The sequence below is a fragment of the Netta rufina genome (assembly GCF_964035555.1).
Source record: "Netta rufina genome assembly, chromosome: 1".
Taxonomy (NCBI): domain Eukaryota; kingdom Metazoa; phylum Chordata; class Aves; order Anseriformes; family Anatidae; genus Netta; species Netta rufina.
In genome coordinates this window covers 44,921,119-44,939,759 of record NC_140123.1, presented here as the reverse complement: position 1 = coordinate 44,939,759, position 18,641 = coordinate 44,921,119, and the positions used below count along the sequence as shown (strand labels likewise).

General features: G+C 34.8%; 1 protein-coding gene across 2 annotated transcripts in view; it reads right to left on the bottom strand.

The window, feature by feature from the left end:
* Positions 1–3,015: 3,015 nt before the first annotated feature.
* The window catches only part of SCEL (sciellin), a 73,795-nt gene continuing 58,169 nt past the window's right edge, over positions 3,016–18,641 (bottom strand). For both annotated transcript variants that reach the window (XM_084306407.1, XM_084306408.1), the window contains 8 exons: positions 16,318–16,377; positions 14,580–14,636; positions 13,465–13,524; positions 11,930–12,019; positions 10,079–10,153; positions 8,628–8,736; positions 5,807–5,909; positions 3,016–4,697 (listed from right to left, as the gene is read on the bottom strand). In XM_084306407.1, the coding sequence (XP_084162533.1) occupies positions 4,681–4,697; positions 5,807–5,909; positions 8,628–8,736; positions 10,079–10,153; positions 11,930–12,019; positions 13,465–13,524; positions 14,580–14,636; positions 16,318–16,377 (571 nt within the window). In that variant the 3' untranslated portion in view covers positions 3,016–4,680. The remainder of the gene's footprint in view (positions 4,698–5,806; positions 5,910–8,627; positions 8,737–10,078; positions 10,154–11,929; positions 12,020–13,464; positions 13,525–14,579; positions 14,637–16,317; positions 16,378–18,641) is intronic.

Below are 18,641 nucleotides of genomic sequence, written 5' to 3'. Positions count from 1 at the left end.
CACGATTATTCTCAGATATTGAATCTAACAGGACAAAACCAAGCAGTTTTAAGTCTTGGCACAGGCTATGAGTCTGTAGCTGTCAATTTATAACTGACACAGTTATAAAAACTCCACACAAATAGTAAATCTACAAGTAGTTTGCTTGCAAAGGGAGGTGAAATCAGTTTTCCTTGAGCCACATACACAGGTGCAGCAGTACCACCCAGAGGCCACTGCTGTGCTGGACACTGCACAGAGAGAATTTAGTCCCTGACCAGCAGAATTCAGAGACTAAAAAGGCAAATAAAATAACGAGGCTCAAAAGAGATCATCTGAAGACATTTCTAGTAGTATGAAATAAAACCCCCAAACTCCCACTCCCTTGCTATTGTGTTCTTACCAAATCTGACCACAGGTAACTCTTCTAATATTGCTAGAAGGGAACATGGCATTAACAGAGATTAGTAGAGAATCATTAAGACTGCTTTTAATTATAAATTAGACCAATCTGATGGCATGGAGAAATTGATAAAATCATAGAATCATATCTTACAATGGTTTGGGCTGGAAGGAACCTTAAAGATCATTTAGCTCCAACCTCCCTGCCATGGACACAGACACTTCCCTCCAGACCAGGTTGCTCAAAGCCCCATCCAACCTGGCCTTGAACACTGCCAGGGTTGGGGCATCCACAGCTTCTCTGGGCAACCTGGTCCAGTGCTTCAGCACCCTCATAGTAAATAATTTCCTACCTATATCTAATCTAAATCTACCCTCTTTTAGTTTAAAGACGTTCTCCCTTGTCCTATACCTTGTCCTATATACCTCCTGAAAAATTATCAGTTCCAGGATGTGTTCTTGCTCCTGGGACTGTTCCCATACTTTCTATCCCATAGTAATTCCTGAGGGGTCAATAGGTGAACAGCAGGCAGTACAACTATTCTGTGGTCCATGGGCTATAAGAATCCACCCTGCACAGATTGGAACATGTTATATTTCACACAACAGACCCTTAAACGACCTGGTTAAAACATAGGTAACACTGGGGGAGAAATTGAACTTGGCCCTCCCACTGTCTGGGTCAGTAAGCTTTTCAAAGAGGAGAGTAACACCATCGCCATGACTTTAAAAGATGAAAATTTTGAAGGGGTCTGATCTTCACAGCACATGCCTAATATGCTTTGAGAATATCTGCAGATTCTTTTCCCTGAAATGCACAGAATGTTTCTAAGTCACAATTTTTCTGATGTGGGAGATAAGAACTGAGTTGCTCAGACAAGGCAAAGAGCAAAACATCTTGATGCCTTTCAAGTTAAAGAAGCAAATATCTAATTACCTTAAGACGTCAAGGATATTCATCAGTTAAGCAGCCAAACAGAGCATTTTTGGTCAACAATTTCAGACTTTGGCACATCAAACCTACCTAAGTATTAAGTGTCTTTATCCACTGTCTTTATGGAATGAAGTGTGTCTCTGGTGTTATGCTGCTGTGAAGAAAAACAAGGTGTTTGGGTACAGCAGAAAAGGAGGCTACATTTCTCCCTTGTAGTCTGATACTGACTTGACTGGAAGCTAAAACTGTCTCCTGGTGTAACAGAGTAGTTACAACGAACAACACTTATGATCAAAAAGCAAAAACAATGATGAAAGAGAATACTTTTTATCCTAAATAATAGGGTTATGTTAAAATATCAAGAGGGGAAGAGAGGGGACATAGTTCTGACCTATACACATTCTGAGGAAATAAACTGAACACATGAAACTATCCCGACACAAAATGCATCTCCACACCAAGAAGAAACATATTGAGTTGACCTTGTCAAACTCACAGAGATGTTTATTACAAGAGGAAAAGGACTGGAGGACAATGCTAACACGTTTGTCACTTTGCTTCAAGCACCACTAGGGAGGGGATGCTAAGAGTGTTCTGTAAGAACCTATAAATGATAAAACAGGATACATTACTACTCTGAACGTGTACTTGTGACATTCCTTGTTCGTGTAAATATCAGTAGTTTTGATACCAACTACATGTTTAAGTGCATCAATATGTATCATATGCATTATTTCACTCCTTTTCTCCTATTGCTTGATTTTCCCCCTGTAGAGCTATGCCCAATCTTTGTAAAATAAAGTATCCATTACACATTGAGAAAACGTGCCTGATGAATCACAAAACCCCACGTAATTTAGTATATTATCTCTCAATACAGCTTTTCAGTCTAATTTAATGCATTATTGAAGATAACGCGTTCATTAAAACAGCTGCCAGCAAACTATTCGTTTGGATTGTTTCATGGAAGCATTAGTCAAAGAGAAATAAAACACCACATGCTAATGATATGCAAAAAGGACAAAAAACAATTAAGTTTTGATACATTGGTATTGAGATGTTAATATGATTTTTTTTTAACGAGTACTGCTACCCAGGCTTTTATATAGGAAATATAAAGCAACACATAACCGGTGTTTCTTTTCAGGAAACTTACAACATACAATAAAAAATAACAAAAGAATAAAAAATAAGGGGGGGGGGGGGGGGCTGGAGGCAAAATTACCAGGGCTGTTCAGCAAGGATGAATTAATGAGCACAGAATTATTATTTATTGTTTCTGTATTGCTATGTCTCTGTAAGCGAGCATTTAAGTAGCAGATATTTGGATCCACAGTTTTCTCCTGATCTCCAATGAAGACAACTAAAATCCCCTCAAACTCTGTCCTGGATTCTAATGTACTAGCTCAGATGAATATCCAACCTCTACCATTGCAACTCAGCCTTAGCAATAACTGTTGGTCTATGAACAGGACCAAATTTATGACCCAATATTAAAACATCTCTACTGATTTTCTCCACCTGTTGTGCAAGTCTCATCACCCTGTTGAAGCATTGGGTAATACTGAGAGTAGTTTAACCACAGTATGTCGTCAGCAATAAGCACACAAACACACAAATATTGATAATAGATTTAATAAAGGTACTGCCATTAATTCATAAGATTTTTTCATAAAAATAATGAAACCAATTATCCACTGTTTCATGGCCCTTTTTCATATAACAGTACAAACATGCTTTAAGCCAGGCAAGACAGATTGTATCGTTATTCAGCTGAGGGTCCAATGGTTTAAATTACACATAAATCCATAGCTCCTGTCTCCACTAGTGTAGGTGCAGTTGAAGAGAGAAAGTTTGGCTGTGATAATTGTTCAACACTCTAGTGTTAATCTATGGCTTTGGCACTTTTTGACTTTCTAAGCTCTGCTGAGGTTCAGCAGCCTCCAAAAGCACCCTAATGCTATCATATTCATGTCTAAGAAATCCTTTTCAGATGAGAGGTAAGGGAAGAAAAGCATTTTTAAATAACCATGATCTAAAACTTCTCAAGGTGGAGACTAGTAGTTAACACCTTTGTTTCTCCAGTAAACCACTGAAATAATTATTATTTTAGGCAAATAATGCAGATAAATTAGTGTTGCAGAAACATATAACAAAGAATGAACTCTTCTTTCAGTTTCTATACCTCAACAGATATACATTGTACAAAAGGAAAAAAAAAAAAAAAAAAAAATGTTTTCACCGTAGGCTCAAGAGAAGCAGGGCATCTGGCCTAATGGAGATGTCTAAAATTTGAACTATTCACTCCAGTTTCCTCTGCAAATAATGGAATGTAAAACATACGTTCAGAGTATGGGTAACCTCATCACAAAATAGGTGTTTGCAATATGACCAACTGAATCATTTCCTAAAAATATCTACTTCTCTCTAGTGACTATAAAGACAGAATAGATTAAGTAACTTAAATGTAGATGTCCACACCGTAGGGGTTTAAATTTAGGAGAGATTAATCCATCCCAGGTGTTCAGATAGGCAGATTAAAATAGCAGAAAAGATAAATACAACAACATAATGTCACACTAAGTATGTAATTCCTTGATTTCATGGCAACTATTAGTGTGCACATAAAAAAGAAAAACAAAACAAAACAAACAAACAAAAACTAACAACAACAAATATGTAATACAATAGTTACCAAGCTTAAAAATATGGAGTCTGATACTAATAATTTAACCCTCCTAATAATTTTTGTCTAGCATCCCTCTGCAGTTTATAAAGAGAGATCTATTTTCCAAAGATTATTTGGAAAAACAATAATCTTAAAATTATCATCTAGGTTACTTGGGAAGAATCTTACTCTGGAGACTGATGTCTGTCCTCAAAGCATGGAGAAAAACCCACCTCACTGAGTATGAAACCAGTAGCTTAAAATGAATAGATGATTTTCAGATGGCTAATTTTAGATGAGATTAATCCCATTCACACTACATAAAGATAACAGCTCCTTATTTCTGAGGAGATGTGGTTTCTGAATAGAATACAACATCCTTCAGAATGGGTGTGTAAATTCTGCAGTTCATAACTTTTCAATAAATTATCATTAGTTTTCCATACAGTTTAGCAATTTCAGAGATCTGATGATCACTGAACAACATCTTCTTTCACTTTCAGGAATGTGTGTATGAAAAGGCATCTAAATTCTCCTGGAATTAATTCTTTTGGGAACAATGCAGTAGGACTGCATTTAGAGTACTTATTTCTAGAAATTAAAATTGATAATTTTCCACAGTGGTTTGAAGTAGCAGGCCAATACACTTTACTAAACATTTGTGGAACTTCTTTGTCTTGTTTTCTTTATGTTAAAATTAGTAGATCCATTTTTCTGCAAGAGAGAAGAAATTGATCAGCAATGCCAAGCACATAAACATTCTCTAAACATCACTGAAATTTAAGACAATTAATTGTTTTTTAGAAAATCTGCTGGAGTCTGCCTGTCACATCTTATCATTTGCTGAAATAGGATATATAAGTTTATAACACTTAATACTTAACACTTAAGAAATACTATAACACTTAAGAAATACTTTGGTATTTCTTTATAGAGTTTTGTAACTGTCACAATGCCTTACTTTTTTAATCTGGACTCACTCTTCTCATCCAATTTTGCAATGGTTAATAACATTATGGTTTTTAACAACACACAATGTTTGATATAATAACAGTTTACATGATTTTCTCCCAAAATAAGTACAGAGGTGAACACCAGTTTATCAGAACATTTCATTTAGGTTTCCATTTGTCTTTATTTGGTACTGACATAGTATTAGAAATTAATAATTGCCATGAAGAAAGAAGACTTAAAATGTAGCAACTTTTAGAGGAGTTAAAACAAAAACTTCTTTCTTCACCATGTTGCATGTTTGTTTACTCGCTGTCCTCCTCACATGGGAAAGAATGGCACTCACAGTCTAATATTTTCATTATACTTTAATAGATTTCGTAACTGCTTTTTTTTTTTTGTGTGTGTGTGTGTGTGTGCGCCAATGACATTAGGGTTCTGACCTCAGAACCCTGTTCAGAATACCTCAGAACCTTGTTCATTTCAGAATAACAACCTGATCCTTGGATACCCTTGAAATACATTCTTGTGACTTTCAGAGCAAGATTTATTTGCCTTACTGCAGGGTCTCCATTGACTGCACAAGTAGGACTCTACAGGTTATAATGAGAGGTGAAGACATCTCACTCACAGTTACAGAATAATTATTGTTTCTAGAACCTGGGCTTGTATATAATCATAAGCAATTCTGAATTAAATACTTTGAATAGATTTGTGTACACAGATAAAAGTGAAAGTGAAAAAAAAGTGAAAGCAGTAGCTGCATTGTAATATATTGAAGTTATTTGAATGAAGTTCTTTATGATTTTTTCCTTATGTTCAATATGATATATATTACCTTCTTACCTTTATGATATATATTACCATCTTACCTTTAACTTTGGAATAGCAAGGCTCACAATGCACAGTTTGTCTGTAAATCCAAATGCTGTCTCCTGCTTTCAAATCTTCCAGTGGTCTTTTGCATACTTCACACTTCAATGCACAAGTAAAAGTAAAAAGAAAAATTAAAATAAAGCCCTTCACTATTCATTCCCAGCATGCTGTCTTTCAGGAAGTAAACATACCCAGACAAGAATAGGGGTTATGAGAACTGCTATATTGTCAAATCTGAACTTTGAAAAAATAGGTTTCATGAACACTAAACTAGACTTCTAGTTAGATATCTATCTCAGCTGGTTCCCTATGTTCTATTTACCAAATCCTTCTCTCCCCCAGACATTTCCAGAGGGTAATTTCTCTGTTAGCATAGAAATTTATTCTAAAATAAGATGATTCACCCTGTCAAGGTCTTTTTTTTTTTCATTGATTAAAGGGAGCACAATCAGACTTAAACATCCAACATCTCAAGGAAATCTTATTTCAAACTGTTTTATAATAACTTATCTTAACCATAAAATATGTTACTCATTACTGTAGATTCCAAAGATCGCTGTAATAAATTTATGGAAAAGCTAACTTTTGAGATACAGAAGTATTTCGCCTTTTTCATATATGAAACTGCACAGATAAACACAGATGCTAACTTGCCAAGTTCACAAGGAAATCTTACAGTGTATCAAATAGCAAAGGAATTCTACCTACAGAACAGAATTTTGACCACCAGAGCAGTTGTGGTTTTTTGTCTGTTTGTTTGTTTTTCCTGATTGAATGAGTGAACGGCAAATTCTGGTTTCTTTCTTTATCAGTGAATATTTTATAATGAGGATTACTTTTACAGCCCTGTTCAGTAAACAAATATTCACCCATCCCAGAGGTTTGTATGTTTTTCCATAATTTTCACAATGGCTGTCTATTCAGATAAATTTCAAGTGAGAATCTTTATTAAGATAAAAAATTAACAGTCTTATCCATAACCCGCCTTTGCAGCTAAATGAGTAAAGAAATTGTTTAATGTCAACATTATGGACAAAAATAAAATGTGAACTATCAGATCCAGGATCCAGACAACATGCAATCATTGTATTTTTCTGATGCTCATCAGGGCTAGCATGAAATTTAAATGTAGTTTGACTGATGTGTTAGAGCACTAGAGATCACACTTTTTTTATTTTTTAATCTTTTTTTTTTCAGTATTACAGAATTATGTTTTATTATGCCTTTTCTAAATAATCTTCTGGTATTAAGGTACTGCAAAAACTTTCTCTTTTATGTTTTCTTTCATAAATCACCAAAACAGATGACAGGAATATTTTCAGAGCTTTGATAACCAAGATCAACTAGCATTTTTATATAGAAAAACACCCTAGAACTTACGTTATTTGCTCACCAAACTTTTGCTATATACCTTTACAAAGAAATAAAGACCTTGTAAAGTTCTTTCAACTGCAAATCTCTAATGGATATGGTATTCATAAGATACTAAATGAATATTAATAATGAGGTATTGCACTACTTAGCTAAGTACATAACTGTAAGCATGAACCACAGACCTACATTAGTTGTTTAATTTTCTGTCAATGCTTTCATAAGCATGTGGTTACACAAAACTTAAGCTGAATTTTGCTGGCCAGACACTGCCATTTGGGAATAGTAGCAAAAAGAATACCATCTAAGAAATAATCTGAAATATTTAAATAGCTCAGACAGTACCAACAGAAGATGTTAACACTCCTAACTGCATAAAAAAGGCCCATTCTTCTTTATGTGGGTTCATCCATCTAAAAAGAATAAAAGCAAACCTGAGTCTGTATTTACTTATAAGAACAGTTTTGAGCTAGACAGGAGCCAGCAGTGTGTGCTTGCAGCCAGAAAGGCCAACTGCATCCTGGTTGCATCAACAGACAAGAGGCCAGCAGGTCCAAAGACAACGGTCTGCTCTGCTCTCACAAGGCCCCACTTGGAGTGCTGCATCCAGGTCTAGGGCCCCCAGCACAAGAAGGATGTGGACCTGTTAGATTGGGTCCAAAGGAGGGATAAAAAGATGCTCAGAGGGCTGGAGCACCTCCCCTATGAAGAAAGGCTGAGAGAGCTGGGAATGTGTGTGGTGAGGCACTGGAACAGGCTGCCCAAAGAAGCTGTGGATGCCCCATCCCTGGGGCCATGGGAGACTGGGCAGAAAATAAACTATGCTACTGAGGTGATTTCCCTGAGTTTTCTTTGTTACAGTAACAAACTGCACATGGAGATGCAAGCAGAACCAAGATTAATTTATCCTATAGCATGAACTATCCATAGCAACACAATTTTAACCAATACTCTGATCCCAATGAGTAAAATGATTTCACCCCTGCTACTTATGTTAAATACCTCTTACTAATGCCTTTGAGTATGGCTTTCCCGCAAACCATGATTTTAGAAGTCACGCAATCAAGTAAATCCACGCAACTTCATAGAAAAGTAGAAAAAAAAATAAAAATTACAGTATGATGAAACAGTAAGTAGGATATAATTCACTATATCAGACTGGAAGTATATATAACTGAAGGCTTATAAATGTGTATGACATTCCGGTTATGTCCTGCTGCATCCTTTATCCTTGTGGTTGTAAGAGAAAGAAAGGAGAGGCAGGGGGAGAGAGAGGAAAGTACTGGGGACGGAAGAGAGAGACTAGGGACTAGTATTTCCTAGATTAATCTCCTCCTCCAGTGTGTAAGCCTTCCTCTTCTTCCAGGTGGGGAAGGCCTAAGAAATCTGTTTATAATGTAGGTATTACGTTTAAGTTTTATTTCTTAGTAGCAGGTGAAATCTTACCTTGAAGCAAGTCGAATGACAGCAAATTTGCAAGGCATCTAAGATCATTTTGGCATCTATGCCCAAGGGCTTCCTGCAGTATGTACATATATCTTTTCCAATTATACTCCTGTGTATATAATATAAAATCAGCTGTCAGAAAAAGAACTACCACTGAAATCTCAAGGATAAAATTGATAAGCTTAGTGCATTATGTGGGAAAGACATTAGTATAATGTACAAGGGCCATAAATGTAAAAGAGTCACATGTGTATTTCCTCCATTCTAGTTGACGTGTAATACATGCCCCCGTGATGGGCCAATCGATGAACATAATTGCCAAATAGCAACAATACCTTGAGAGAAAGAATCATTTTCTTTGGTGAACAGAATTATTTCAAACAGTGAGACTGTACTAAAAAGAGTACAAACAGAAACTGTACTAAACTGCTGAATGTCTAGGAGCATGTATGTTAAATGGGGATGAAGAGGAGGGTAATGATTAGAATATTTTAATTGCAAAAGTAAATTGGTAGTTGAACTTAAATTGCTATCATTCAGTCAGTCTGGTATAGAATTTTCCTCTATGCTGCAGAAGTGCCTGGAAACATTTATTATTTATTGTACTGCAGACAGAAAGCCTACTTTCAAGGCAGCTATAGGGAACATATGCATAAGACAGCCCAGCTGGTATTCATAAGAATTATACTTTTTTTTTTTTTCCCTCATTTCTTTTTGCATCCTCATATGACATCAATCTGTACTTTCTCTAGATTGGTGTTGGTGCTGTTTTTGCACTATAAAATTAACTGGTCTTGCTCTTTTCCAGTCCATGATAAACCATTGTACTCATTCCTTAATCATTCCCAGAGTTCCTTATACTTCCATTGGCAAGAATACAAGTTTTTATGTTTCTGTATGTTTCCAAGCAATGGGAATGTCCAAAGTATCTGAACTGAAAATAGCAAGCATATTTACTTTTTTTTTTTCCCCAAGAGATAAGATACTACTGATTTGAGCAAATATGTTTCTATGTTTGGGAATGCATTAACCACTGTGAAAACATCAAGTTTTTAACAACATTATCATGTGAACCTATTCCCCTACATCTGGGCTTAAACTTGGTCACCACAAACAAAATTTTATTTTCATAATGGAAGGAAATTTTGTGGAGCAAGAAGGTATAAAAGACAGAAACCTACATAATCACAAAGCCAACTCTACCACTTAAGGCACTGGCTATTGTTTTAGATATTTTAAATGTCAGCTCTGACAAGCCTAACATAATATTAGGCTGCCAAATTGTGGTAATGATTTGATGGCAAGATGCCACTGAAAGGGAGCTTTGTATGAAAAGCTGCCTGACTAGCCTAATGATGACTTCCACTGCTCTCTTTTGTCTGAACACCTGAAAGCTTATGTAAAATGTCTGTGCCCTTTCACACCATATAACATTATTAATGTGTACTTACCGATCAGAAGTAGAGTAAACAGTTTTGATGGTATTTCCAGTTATATTTTCTTCATAGGCACGATGTGATGATTTGCTATGAAGTAGTGAGTACATAACAATTACTAAATAGTACTTTTATTTTAAAGGCTTCACTACAATGACAGTATGAAAATTAAACATGTAACATGCTTGTAAAAAAATCATCATGCTTAGTGATTTCTTTCCTTCTTTTTTTTTTTTATTTTCCCAACCATCGAGAAATACATATCACATAAAAAAAAAAAAGTAAGTTAGACGTGAAGTGTCTTTAGACTGCATTTTGTTGTACGATTCCTCAGTATTTCAAAAATGAAATCCACAAGCCCACTAAGTGAATTCTACACTATTTTATTGGCCTTGCCTGTGTTCACATTCCAGCCTAAATGATACATATCAGGAAACGGTTGTATGTCGTGGTTTTTGTTTGTTTGTTTTTCTTTTGCTAGTCCTCAAAGAGCTGTCAAACAGCCAAACAAAATTACAATATGTCCCTAGAAGTAGAATGAGGGTCTTTAAAATACAGGCTGTTCAATGTGTTATTTGTGTTCCCTACAATAACTGTATTGTTCCTTATATACAGATTAGGATGGAATACACTGAATTTAGCTACCATTTAATTCTTCCTTTTTTAACAGCCCCAGGTCTAGCTACCAAACTGTCAGTTTTGTTTGGCATGGAAGGGATGAGCAAGTATGTGACAGCTGAAGAAGCCATCTTGTCATACATGTTTTGAATGCTTCTGAACTGATTTAATTATCCTATTTCTCCAGAAATTCATAAGGTATATGGCAATTATTACATTTCATATTATGCTAGTTTAATATTCAGTAATGTTGAGATTTTTTTTAATAACTGTATATTTGCAGAACATATCTATTTTCAGGGAAAGCATAACAGACCAAAAACATGCATGTATGTGTTACACAACCCAGATATACTTTCCACTTATTTGTCTTTTATAATGTATATTTGTCATATTTGATTACTGTGCCACACCATAAATGCATTAAAATTGCAGATGTAGTGAGAAATTTAAATGAGATTTTATTTTTGTTTTATAAAACATAACAATATTCTTGTTATTCAATAATAAAGTAGCAAACCTGGATTTGCTCATCAGACAGAAAGCATCTCCTCAGATGAACATCCAATGATTTCCCTTTAGCAAGAGACCTGGTGTTTAGTTCTGTTAACTATCCCTATATCACATTTTTTTTCACTCAGATTTGCAATATGTGTGTTTCTAAGGACAGAGTCCACATAAAGCAAGAGTACTACAAGAGAGATGGTTTTAAAAATAGTTTGTACCCAGTTAAAAAGTCAGAAATGCCCCAGTCACAGCTTCAGTGATTGGGGTAAGGGGGGTAGGTACATGGATTCAGATTCATCCCATATAGCTTTAGGAACTTCACAAAGCACATGAAGAATGTAATGCTTGCCTTATAGTCTGGAAAAGAAACAAGCCCTCCTACCCCATGGTGAACCTAGCATCCGAGTAACGTGCTGGAAATTTGCTCTATTGATTATATAAGAATGCTGGCTTAACTGCTCATAGGATTTCATGCCCCAGCTACATTTATAGAGCTACACAGGATATGTCTTGCCCTGCCCACCCTGTGCACTACAGATATGCTTTGTGGGCTTCTATTCGTGGGATTCTGGAAGCAGAATTTGGAAGAATTTGGAAGGGGGTTGGGCATGATTCTGGAGACCAGTGTGAGATTTCCCTGAAATTTCTTTGTTAAAGATGGCTTCTTTTTTTTTTTTTTTTTTTTTTTTTCAAGAAATGGCACTTTAGATGTTATGGTTCTCAATTCATTGTCCATAGTACCTGATCTTTCTTTCACTGTTGCTGGAGTAGCTCTTCTCTGGGAGATTATTTGGAGCACTTGGACGATTTTCATATGTTTTCTTAGTTATCCTAAAAAAAAGTGACAAGAAAACAAAGACTTTAAAAATCCTTTTCAGCTACATAGCTTTTAGTTACACTTACATCCATAAATGTAGAAGTTTGTGCTAGTAACAGCAGGTATAAGAAATTTATCTTTTTCTTACTGTTGTTAAATTGTTGCTTGTGAAAAGTAACAGAATCAGACCTATAATTTTAAGCTTTCCAGTTTATGTTGGTAGATAAATTCATATCAGAAACTTGACTTAAATTGAACCCTATGTTCCTTGAAGTTCCCAATGATGTCTTCTGCTGTATGGTAATGTTTCAATGGTTGATAACATTCTGCATGTTCTTAGCCATAGTCTGTAATGTTTTATTGTTTTTACTGAATTTTAGTTCCAAGTCAGCAATGGGCAATTTTTCCCCCTATATATATACTTCAGTGATGTTTTTATTTGAAATGACGAACTAAACAGACACATAAACTCTTATTTGTACAAGCAGGATTATGATACAAGCAGAAGAAATCTTGTCTCCTGCAGTTTTTCATGCCATAAATGTGATATGCAATCAAACATAAGAATAAACTTTGTCAGACAAATTATAGGATTTAAGTAGTAAGTGCTAATAATTTTCTTGATTTTACCAAGCAGCTCAGACAAAGGCTGCTCTTGTTTGGTTCTGCCAAAGGTTATATTCTGAAACAACTTGATGATTATAAACCTTAACTCTGAATGTTTGGTCTGCAGCTTGATTTATTTCAGTGAGCTTGCCAAGCTCTGAAGCTTTGCTAAATGAACCTCGCTTAGTGCTGGTCACTGTTTTATATGCATAGCATGCTGCATGAAGCAGCACCCTCTATTGTGCTTTAGTCCTAATCTGGCAGGCTTCTTTTCAGAACTAAAAGAGAAACTCATTCACTGTACCTTTTCAGTAAATGTTTCTCTGGTCATACTGTCAAGAGGGACTGCTAGGATAAAAATACTTTTACATATATATAAAAAAAAATGTACTTGTGTAGCTGTTTTTCTTCATTATTTAGATATAAAAATAAATGGAAGACTCAAATACCATGTTACTGGTACCTGAAAACATAATACTAGCTTCACATTAGTTGACAAGCCAGTAGCATTTTTTAAAAACTATGAATGCATTTACTTATGTTTCTTTGAGAAGCTAATGGCTGAGTTCACAAAATACCTAGATAAGTACAAAAATACTTATGTGGATCTTCATTTTCCCTCACTACAAGAGATTATAGGTTTGAGTTATTCATTATTGTTATCAGAACACATGCAGTTATATTGCTATACTTGGTAAATTAGGCACATTTTAGAAATAATATAGATATCTTACTCAAGTTATGCAAATTCTTCTGGTTTGTATGAGAATTAGCATTTTCAGGTACCACACTAAACTACAACTCTTGATATTAGGTCTTAAAAATTTAGAGAGAATTGTGAATTGAGTCTCACCCCTTTTTGCTTTGGTCATCAGCAGACTTTACTACGGTGAGATCACCACGATCCTCATCCCTGTGGAAGTTAGAAACACCTCAGAATTAATCAAAATATTTGATTCAACTTAAACACATTAAATGAGTTGAATCATTTACGTTAAAGAAAAAGATAGTATACATTTAACAAAGAAGATTTCTCACTACACTCTGTACCAAAATTGTTTCAAATCATAAGTTTTTAGTTAGTTAAGAATTGTTATCAGTTCAAACCTCAGTATTTTTCAAGTTTCTTTCCAGTGTGTCACTACAAAAGTATGACTAGCTACTCAAAATTGTTAAGTTAAATCCTATATAGGTTTGTATAATTCAGGTTGGATGGGACCTTGGGAAGTCTCTAAACCTCAAAAAGTCTCAAGGCATGGGTAGCACTGAGTTATGACCAGCTTGCTCAGGACTTTTTCCAGTTGACCCCTGAAAATCTCCAAGGACGGCGATAGCACAGCTTCTCTGCGCACCCTGCTCCACTGCTGGACTGTCTGCCTTATATCCAGTCTGAATCACTTGTGTTGCATTTCGTGGCCATTGCATCTCATCTTGCCATGCTAGAGCTGAAGAGTCTGACTACATCTTGTAAATGGACTATGGCTATATTATTTTGACTTGATAACATAATTTCATTTAGTACAGGCACCACTACCATGAGCTATAGATATGGCTGCAAAACTGTTATCTGCTTTATTGATATATCCAGCACAGATTCCTCTTACTGTTATTTAGGTCTGTATATATTCTCTAGGACTATATGACCACATCTACACCAGTAACTAGTAACTCACTGGCTGTGAAAAAAATGATTTGATGATAATATTTTTATTAAATGGTCTATAATTAAAACAAAATTATGATCATGCACTGACTATTAAGAGTTAGAATAATATAAAAACTAAGTGTCCTCCACATTGAATTACTTATCTTTATTATCGTATATTTAATAGGGAATTTTAAAAAGTTAGATGAAATCAAAGTATTAATTTTTACTCCCCTAATTATATTTATAGAAGAGAACCTATTAATACCATTATGTAACCAAATACATTTTACGAGAGTGTAAGGGAAAGATGACAATCTTGCCTCCTATTTTTCTGAGAAGCAGCATTTATTTCAGTAAAATCCTCAAGATCCTTTCCTCTGAAACAACAAACAAATACAGCCATTACAATATTCCCTCTAGCTGGGAAGAGGTAAAGAGTAATAAAATAAAGGAATGTATTTATACACACATTTAAAAGGATAAAATTAAATTGTTGGCTACATTTATGTTCAGCATTTGCAGACATTTAAGTTCTTGACTATAATTAGAAAATATATTAACAATTTTCCACTGGCAAGGTAAAAATCTGTAAAATTAAACAAAAATTATTATCTGGTACAGACAAGAAAATACAGAAGGTTTTGTTTAAGCATATCAGTGCAATAGCTAAAAACTCTTCTTTGCCGGTGGAAATAGTAAAGGAGAAATATGGACCTTCCAAATAATACAGCATTAAACTGCAGACTCCAGTTCAAACATCTTAACCACAATAAAGGTGTTATTTAGACTAAAACAATCATACTTCTAAAGACAACACCTAAAAATAAGTCCAAATATCTACATAGTTTTTGCTTCTGGAATGACAAGAAGTTATCTGTGTGTGTCATCACCGTTAACAATGAAAGCATTGATTATGTCTGTCCATGTACTGAAAACTAAGTATCCAGAGACTCACAAAGTTCACACATAAGAAAAGATTTTCTTTTTTTTTTTTTTTTTGTCAGAAGTATGATGAAACTAGATATAAGCTTTGCCCCCTTTGCCTCTGTTTTTTGTTTTTTAACAGACTTTAAACTGTTTCCATTAATTAGAGAAAGGACTGACCTATGAAAAACAGTCTAACTGATACAATAAACCCCAATTCTCTTTAGGCAGATGAAGGGAGAGAAGGCAAAAGGCCCAGTTAATTCTATGAATCTGATAACATAGTTGGCCATTTCAATTCATAATGGAATTATTAATCTTAAAACTCTGGGTGTCTCCCAGAATTAAGTAGTATCTCAAAATCTTGGACTCTGTCCTAATAAATTCTCTGTGAATTAAAATTAAAAAAAAAAAAATCATACGCAACTTACAGTTTGCTGCCAAGTGTACAAATGTATAATATATATGCATATATGTCAGATTGTCTACTATAAAACAGATGATCACATCTTGGCAACATTTATGTGCTGCTTCTGTTTAGATAATCATTCATGAAGATATCTGCACAATGTTAGTGTTTTATGTGAGAAATATTACATAGCTCTTAGTAGCACATTATAATATTCCATAGCTCTTATAGCACTAGTACAGGGCAGTTCTCCATTCTGTATGCTGATGTGCTGCTTACAGACCACAAGAAATTTGTCCTGAAACACACTGAACTGACAAACTGTTCAAAGGCATACTTTCAAGCTGCTCTTTATAGCTTACTTCCCTTACTGACTGAAAAGCACCCTGTTGGGGCAACACTCATAATCCATGATTTCTACAATAATGTGCTCAATGCCCCTTCTGTAACTATATTAAGATATTTGTGTAATAGTTTTATGAGAAAGCATGTAAGGCAAGTATGGAAGCTTGCCACAGATAACCACTTGTTCAGCTGACAGTGCACATGTCATTTAATTCATCTGTATTTTTATATTCATGTTAATATAATTCTGTATAAGGAATTTTACTTATAATATCTAGGAACATTTTAAAGATTTGCAACATTACCTTTCCTGACATTCTTATCATTACAAACTACTCGCTGCCTTAGAAAATCAAGGCCTGAGAACTTTGAAGACTTACTCTTTGTCACTTGTGAAAGACCTTGCATTCACTTTGATGAGGTCATCAAGATCTTGTTTCCTTTACAGACAGAACAAAAAACAGATCAAATCACAATTAGTACAGCTGGCTAAAAATTAGCCAATTTAAAATTACTTAAACAGAAACAATAATTCACACATTCTTTATGAAAGCTGAAATTAAACTGATAAGAATTTCAAAGCACACATCATTTTAGTAATTCAGTGATATTCATAGAATCAGCCGTATGCACATAAACACACACTCTTGCTGCAAGCACCAAATTAGGTTTCGGAAACAAGTTATACCTTGTCTCAAAAAAGATAATTCATGCTAAGCATATCATGGGCAACTTCAAAGACTGCCTGTCTGTTAATATGCTATGATATAAGCATCTTTACCAGAATCCCAAATCAGCCAAATATTCCTGATATATGTTTGAGCATTGTCTTATCTGAAATGTAATTGTGGACTAATTCTTTCTGAGTCAGTCAAAGAGTCATTTAGTCTATTTTGTAGGCTATCTGGACCTGCTCCTTCCCAATTAAACTCTCCTCTCTCACAAGAAATTGCAGGTTTAAACTGAAGGACACTGAGCACTAGTTACATCCACCAATTATTGAACTCTCATAAAAGAGATAGAAAAGAGGTTATTATTATCTGATTTAAGGGAAAAAAAAATAATGTTCTCAAATTAGAACCTGTTGGTTAATTATTTTTCTCTTTTTCAACATTAAAGATATATACAATAAAGTAATATAACTATTAGAAACGTAAGGCAATATCTTTCATACTTTTTAATTGAACATTTAATAGAATCAAAGCCAAACATGGGGTGATGCTTGAATGCCTTTATTTCCTTTCAAAGGATTTAAATGGTGTCAGTATGTTTCTGTGAAACACCTAATTTCCATGAAAATGCATTTTTCAGCTGAAAACCCCTCTACTGAAAAACTTCCAACAACTTTAGCTATGAAATTACCATCTAGTAACCTTAACTTGCAACAACAATAAATAATGGTCTGGAAGAAAAAAAAATAAAATTGTCTTAAGAAGACAGCAATAGGAAAAGAACAACATTCATGATTATATTACAATGTTCCCCTATAGGGGCTGACTTAAATTTAACTTTGTAGTCAACAATGTTCCATATGTCTTGTTACTGACATTTCATTCTGAACAGTTCTGTCATGAAACAGCATTTTAGTGAAAGATAAAGACAGACCTTTCAAATTGCTTCTTAGTCATGTTGGTCAGCTTTGAAGTTCACTTAGATATCAGGATATCTATTTCTTTATGAATGAGACAAAACCAGCTCAATGCATGGAGAGTCTACTGCTAATTAGCTAGAATTCCATACCAGCCATGAATAAATAACCTGTATATTACAGAGTTTTGCAAATTCTCTTTACCACAGATTTCATGCTTTTCAGAGTTTTTCTCCAGAACATGGAGTCATGAAGTTATGCAAGAACCTGATATTTCCTTGATGAATTGGAAAACATATTGTTTCCTCAATATTTGGAGGTGGCAATAGTAAGATGAGTAGTTAAGTCATGAATAAGGCCTCAGATAGTTACTTTGCTCACTTGTATTTTTACAGTTTTTATTAAGCATTCAGCTGTGTGTCTGGCTTGCATAAAATATACATTATTACTTGTTTCCTGAATCCTCTATGCCCTTACGTTCTCACAAGTTTTTAAAATATGCATCTCAAGTCTTCTATAAAGTCTACTGAAGCTTTGTGGATGCATCTATGTCAATTATCATCTTTATGTGCCTTGCAACCCTTAAGTATTTATCAGCCTTAGGGTCGTGTATTCACCAAAAACACAGAAATCAATAGGCTCCTGTTCATTCAGCAGACAGTCATGGCTGCTGTTTACTCAACAGGGTTGTCAGTAGCTTTTCTGCTTACTTCTGCTGACTCATAGCATTAAGCAACAGAAAGGCTATGACAGTATCAAATCTGTGCCCTACAGCACCCTGCTTTTGTGTTTGATTTTCAAAGGAATACAGGGAATACAGGCATTTGGGGAACCAAATTCCAATGGGCTTTTTTAAGACTTAGCTCAGTAAATAGATACACTTTACATTTTTAATCAAATTATATATATATATTCACTTTTTTACAATTTTCAGTTTAGTATTTTTTAATATCTCCTGGGTATTCTTCTTTTTTTTAGAATCAGATAAATTTATTGAAGACACCTTCCTATAAAAAATCAAATTTTTGTAGACAAATTTTGGGCCCCTCACTACAAGAAGGACATCAAGGTGCTGGAGCATGTCCAAAGAAGGGTAACGGATCTGGTGAAGAGTAG